Source organism: Camelus dromedarius, chromosome X (assembly GCF_036321535.1).
Source record: "Camelus dromedarius isolate mCamDro1 chromosome X, mCamDro1.pat, whole genome shotgun sequence".
NCBI lineage: Eukaryota > Metazoa > Chordata > Mammalia > Artiodactyla > Camelidae > Camelus > Camelus dromedarius.
The window spans coordinates 102,402,953-102,408,952 of NC_087472.1; the positions used below are offsets into that span (position 1 = coordinate 102,402,953).

General features: G+C 45.9%; 1 protein-coding gene across 3 annotated transcripts in view; it reads right to left on the bottom strand.

The window, feature by feature from the left end:
- TXLNG (taxilin gamma) overlaps positions 1-4,393 on the bottom strand; it is a 46,496-nt gene extending 42,103 nt beyond the window's left edge. For all 3 annotated transcript variants that reach the window (XM_064483375.1, XM_064483376.1, XM_064483374.1), the window contains exon 1: positions 4,244-4,393. In XM_064483375.1, coding sequence (XP_064339445.1) covers positions 4,244-4,345 — 102 coding nt within the window. In that variant the 5' untranslated portion in view covers positions 4,346-4,393. The remainder of the gene's footprint in view (positions 1-4,243) is intronic.
- Between the last annotated feature and the right edge of the window lie 1,607 nt (positions 4,394-6,000).

Genomic DNA, 6,000 nt, shown 5'->3' on the forward strand with positions numbered 1-6,000 from the left:
AAAATAAAATTTACCAAAGCTTGCTGACAGAGTGACAGGGTTAATGATCACTGGGTGGGTGGGTGGGGAATAAACTAGGAGTTTGGGATTAGCAGATACAAACTACTATATACAAAACAGATAAACAACAAGGTCCTACTGTATAGCACAGGGAACTATATTCAATACCTTGTAATAGCCCATAATGAAAAAGAGCATGTACATATATGTAGAACTGGATCACTATGCTGTACACCAGAAACTAGCACAACATTGTTAATCAACTATATTTCAATTTTAAAAAATGTATTCCAAAAACACCTATTAAAAAGAATTAGATGACACTGTTGCAAATGGAAGATCACTTTGGTTCTTACTACTTAATTTCTGTGGCAGAAGAGTGGAAATTCATCATCAAGTCCACAAATGGGGAGAAAAGGTAATGAAATGGTTTCTTCCCATCCCATACTCTTGCTCCATCCTGACCTGATTTCTCCTCGTTATGGCTATCACAGAGAGATTCTGGGAAAAGGGAATACAAAGGTTGGGAGACAGAGAAATGAATCTTTCATATACTATCCCCTGCACACCAACTAAAATTCGCCACACCTGGCACGGTGCTGAATGTGTCACATTGACTCTTACACTTCACAACAATCCTATGTGGTCGGTGTCAGCATCATCCCCTCTTCACAGTGATGCAACTGAAGCTGAGAAGGATTGCGAAACCTGCCCAAGGCTGCACAGCTAGGAAAAGGCAGAGAGCCAGGAGTCTTGAGCAAACCCATACTATTTGCCCACTACCCACTACTTATTACCATAGTGTGGATGAAAGGGTACTGGATTCCAGGTTGGACTTCACGCCTTAGGCAAATCACCTGACCTTGCTGAGCAATTTATCGTCTGCAAATGAGGACAATGACAGCTGCCCAGCCTTCTCCACAGCATCTGAATGACACTGAAAGAGTTAATCTATCTGCAAATATGCCATAAAAACTAAAGGGGCACCATGTACATGTAAGACTGAGCAGAGGTTCCATGTATCTTCATCCTTCCTATTTGACCTAAAAATAAATTTAATAGTAGTTAAACACTTTTTAACACTCCAAGAAAAACTTTAAGGGAAAAAAATCAATCTTAGACATTCTGGAAAGGCAAAACTATAGAGTCTGTAAAAAGATCAGTTTGGGGGAAGAGAGGGAGGAATGAGTTAAATTTTTAGGGCAGTGAACTCTTCTGTATGATACTGTAGCGGTCGATATATCTGTCAAAACTCTTAGAATGTAAAATATCAAGAATGAACCCTAATGTAAATTATGGACTTTAATTAATAAGAATATTTCTAACAAATGTACCACACCAATGCAAGATATAAATAATAGGGGAAAGGGGTACATGTGAGGGGATAGATGGGAACTCTGCAATTTATATTCATTGTCTGGTAAACTTAAAACTGCTCAAAAAAAAAGGTTTTAAAACAAAATTTAAAAAAACTCAACCTTGTAAAACAAAGTCTACATAGGGATTTAGGAATTAGTATGAATGACCTTGGCATTCTAAAAATGCCTGGAATACTTGACAATGTAATATCCCATCTTTTTAGACCAATATTGTCCAACAGAACTTTACGCAATGATGGAAATATTCTAGATCTGCTCTAATACAGCAGTCACTAGCCACATTGGCTATCAAACACTTGAAATATGCCTAGTATACTGAGGAATGGAATTTTTAATTTCATCTAATTTTAATTAACATTTAAATAGCCACAAGTGGCTAGTGGCTATCATCTCAAACAGCAGAGTTTGTCTAAAATTCAAGAGCCCCATAGAAATGTATTGTAATGGGGGGTGGGAGGGGTGAGTGTATCTTAGTAGTAGAGTGAGTGCTTAGCATGCACAAGGTCCTAGGTTCAATCCTCAGTACCTCCGTTTAAAAAATAAAAATAAAAACAAAAATAAAAATGTACTGTAGCATCAACTTTAAAAGAAAAAAGTTACCTCAAGAGACCATTCAAATGGATGTAGTTGTGAGACAATGCCACAATTCCCTAAGTCAAGAGTGAATGAAGGGTGGTTAAAATAACCAGGAAGCAACACAGCCCATCTGCAACTGTTTCTCACTTTAAGTTCCATAATGTAACCCAATAGTGGCAAAACGGTCGCTTTTCCTTGAATTCCTTCAGTATTTTCAAAACAACCCGATTAGTTAAACATCATTTCTGCTTCCTGAAAAATAGGGCAGAGGTCAAGTTAGAATTAGGACTATGTTTTCAAGCTGGTGACCCAGAGGAAATAAAAAATGAAGGGTCGTAAGGAAATAACATAAACTTGACTTCTGCAAACCTAAGACAGTCACCCAATTTTTTGAATGAAAATTCAAGAACTAAGGTTTAATCATGTATTTCAATTCCACGTCACAGGAAATCAAAAGAAAACAAGATGCCTAGAAAAGCGTGAGCAAAGAAAGGTGCCTGAGGTAAGTCAACAAAAATGAAATGGTAGAGACACACAGGGCTATTCTTATCCAGCTGTTAACCAGAGCGCTACTCAAAGGGTCATTACCTCTTGGTTGTTTCAAATGATAGTTGATTAAAGCTCAGTTCCTAATTCAGACTTTTTGTCCTTATCCCAGTGGCAAAAAAGGTAACTCATGTCCTCAATTGCAGTGACTTTTTCTCAGAGTCCTCCCCTGGGGGTCCTATGAAATCAAACACTGAGATTGGCTCCCCACCCTCAGGGAATAAGTGCCGTGTCCAAAGTGATGGTGTTGAATCCCTAGAGTACATTCGGTCCACAGCTTCTTTCTCAGTTCTGCAAGTGCTGGATCTTTCTTTTAGAGTACAAAGAGAGGGAGAGAAAGAGGTAATTGAGAAGTAGTAACACCCTCATGCAGAGAGACATGAAAACACCTGACCTTAGAAATAGGTCCCAAAAGCTAACTCTTCACACTTTGCCCAGAGGTAGACGGAACCTTTGTTCTCCTTTTTCAAGTTCACGAACCGCATTAGAAAAATACTATTTCGTAAGTTGACACAGGAGTGATCTTTAACAGTATTCAAATGCTTAATTAGGTAATATTAAATAGCCCCGACAGATCAAGCAGGACGTCCAAACAAGTTGAACGTTTCAATATGTTCAACTGCAAGGAGAAAGACGGGTTTCCACCTTCCCAGCCCTTTTCCCCCTCACTTCTCTATTCCTGGGCCCAAAAGCCCTGTACCCTGGTCGTTGTGCAATCTTTTTCGAACTCCACCCACTGACTCCAGAACAAGTGGAATTCTCCCATTCTGAAGGTCTTGATTTTCCTGTATCCAGGGAGACACTGAAAACTCCTTGACGTGAGTCAAGTAAGGCAAGGGGAACGGTCCAGCCTGACTCCCAGATTAAGAGAGACCAAAGGCCAAGGTGGGGGAGGCGCTCAAGTTTCCGCTCACCAAGGGGGTAAAAAAAAAAAAGGAAAGGAAAGGTGAAGGGATAAAGAGCGAGAAGGGGAAGGGAGGGCTGGATTGGGAAGACCGGCTCTCTGCGATGCTGCTCGCAACTCTCCGGAACCCAGGTCCTCCAGCATCGCCTCCCCATCGCCCACCCAAGTGCAGCCAAGCCGGTGGCTCCCAGAGAGGAGCTCCGGGGCCTGGGTCCCGGGGGCCGAGCAGTCCCGCTCGCCTGCCCGCGTAGTGGAGGGGAGAGCAGGGGGCGGGGGAAAGGGGGCGCAGCGCAGCCCCGACTCCCGCGCGGTTATCTTACTGCGCAACAGCCTAGCCCGCGTCGCCCAGGCGCACCCGCAACGCGCCCTGCACACCTGCCCTGCGCGAGGAGGGCGAGCCCGCGACCCCAGGCAGCACCTAGACGGCGGCGCCCAGGGCTGGGAACAAGGGAAACCCACGGTAGGCGGGGGCTGGGATCGGCAACACCTGGTGCCCGGGGCCCCGCGGCGCCGGCTGCACGTGGCTGTCATACCTGGCGCGCCCCCGCCAAGCACGCCAAGCACCCCTTCCCGCTCCCACCAGGCTGCGCCCCCTGCTTTCCCTCCCGCCTCCGCCGCGCGCCCCCAAACCCCAACCATCGCCCCCTCCCACCCCATCCATCCCGGTCCCACTCCCCCAACCTGCTCCCACCGTCGTCACCCCCAGGAGGGAAGGGGGCCGGATGTTCGTCCAGTGGCTAAGGGTAACCAGGGAGAGTGAAGAGGTGGACCCCGAAATAGCTAGCCCCAGCATTCCCCCGGCCCGGCACAACGCGGGCGCCTCCCCCCCCAGACCGACCTTCTGCCGCGGGCTGCGTCGCCGTCCGCTCCGTCCGGCCTCAACCACCTCCTCAGCGCCGCCGCTTCTTCCCCGCGCAGCCTCCTCTACCCGCGTCGCCATGAGGTGACGGCAGCAGCCAAACAAGCGGCCCGACAAGGGGCACGGAACCTCACGGGGCCTCGTGCCCCGCCCCTGAATCCCTCCGCCAATCGCCGTGAGCATTGCTCCCCACGTGACCGGAGGAGGTTGGCCCCCCGAGGGAACGGAGTGGGATGGGGGTGGGGAGCATTGAAGCCTGGGCTGGGCTTCTGCAGGGCCGAAGGGCGAACGGAGGCCGCGCGAGTCTGCGCCAACTGAAAACTGGACTCCCGAACCGACTACAAGTCCCAGCAGGCGGCGCGGCCACGGCTCGCGGGCCCGGATCAGGATTGGAGCGTAATGCGGCGTTCTGAGATGGGGCGAGTATACACTGTGCTGCGCGTGCAGCCTACTGGGACTTGTAGTTTTCTGGGGACCACCTACCGATACCGGAAGGTATTCTTTATTATCCTGGAGGAAAAGTTTAGAAATATTTCAGGGTTTGGGAAGGACCATGGTCGGGGACACGTTGTGCTTTTGTTGCTCTTCTTCGAAATTGAGCCTGAATGATTGGGGGGTAAGGGGAAATACTTCGCTACTTTCAAGGTGGGAGAGATGTAAGAATTTGAGGTTTCTGGCTCAGACACCTGCCGTGAGTCCTGTCCCTCCACCAGAGTTCTCAGCACTGTTTACCAGTCCCGAGCTCCTGCGGAATGGTGGCTGCATCGTGCTCACCTGGCTGGACCGCCCGGGCTTCTAGCACAGTTCTCCGCACTTGGCGATTAATACACATTGAACGTATCCGGCTTTCTCTGCCAGTCGTTTCGTTACTGATTTTTTTTTTTAAACAAACTCGTTTGCTGAATTCGTTTTTTTGTCTTGAAGTGATTGCGAAGGGGATGGAGTTTTTCTTAGGAATACTCCTTATTTACATCTGATAGAACCAGATCTCCAATGACCGAACTTCTGACAGTACCAGACCGGCATGAAATCCTGGCATGTTGCCTTAAATAACTCATTATGAAAATTTGTGTAAATCCTATGGCTTTTTTAAAATTAGAGAATACAAAACAGTGGGAGCAGGCGCCAAAAAAAAACAAAAAACAAACTTACATTAAGAGTAAATTGCAATATTGAGGGAATTCCTTCTGTTACTTATTTCTGTAAATTTGAAGAAAGACAGAACAACTCAGTTCAGCTTTGAGATTTCAAAACTAGAGCAATTGATAACGAACCCATACCCAGACTTTATATAAAGCTGATGGCCTCAGCGACTATTCTTAAAAGCAAAAGTCCTAGCGAGATGCAGAATAAATCTATCGGAAATTCTTCTTTTAACTCGTCCAGGGATTTGAGTGTCAAAATGTTAAATTATGGTTAAAGAGAACACCGTGCAGCTACTAAAAATGATAAACGTTTTTTAAATTGACCTAGAAAATATACATAGCATAGTGGGCTTTAAAAAAAAATCCATTTATATAGAATTGCCTCTAGGTTTATAAAGAGATGTTTAGAAGGACATTAATCAAAATGTTCATGTTTTTCCCTGGGAGATGAGACTTGGGAGTATTTTGACTTCATGATTTTATGTATTGTGTGAGTTTAAGTACATATGGAACAAAAAAATCAATAGTTGCCTTTATTAAGAAAGCACAAGGACTATGCAAGTGGTGACCTCAAATCTTATGAGAAATGAA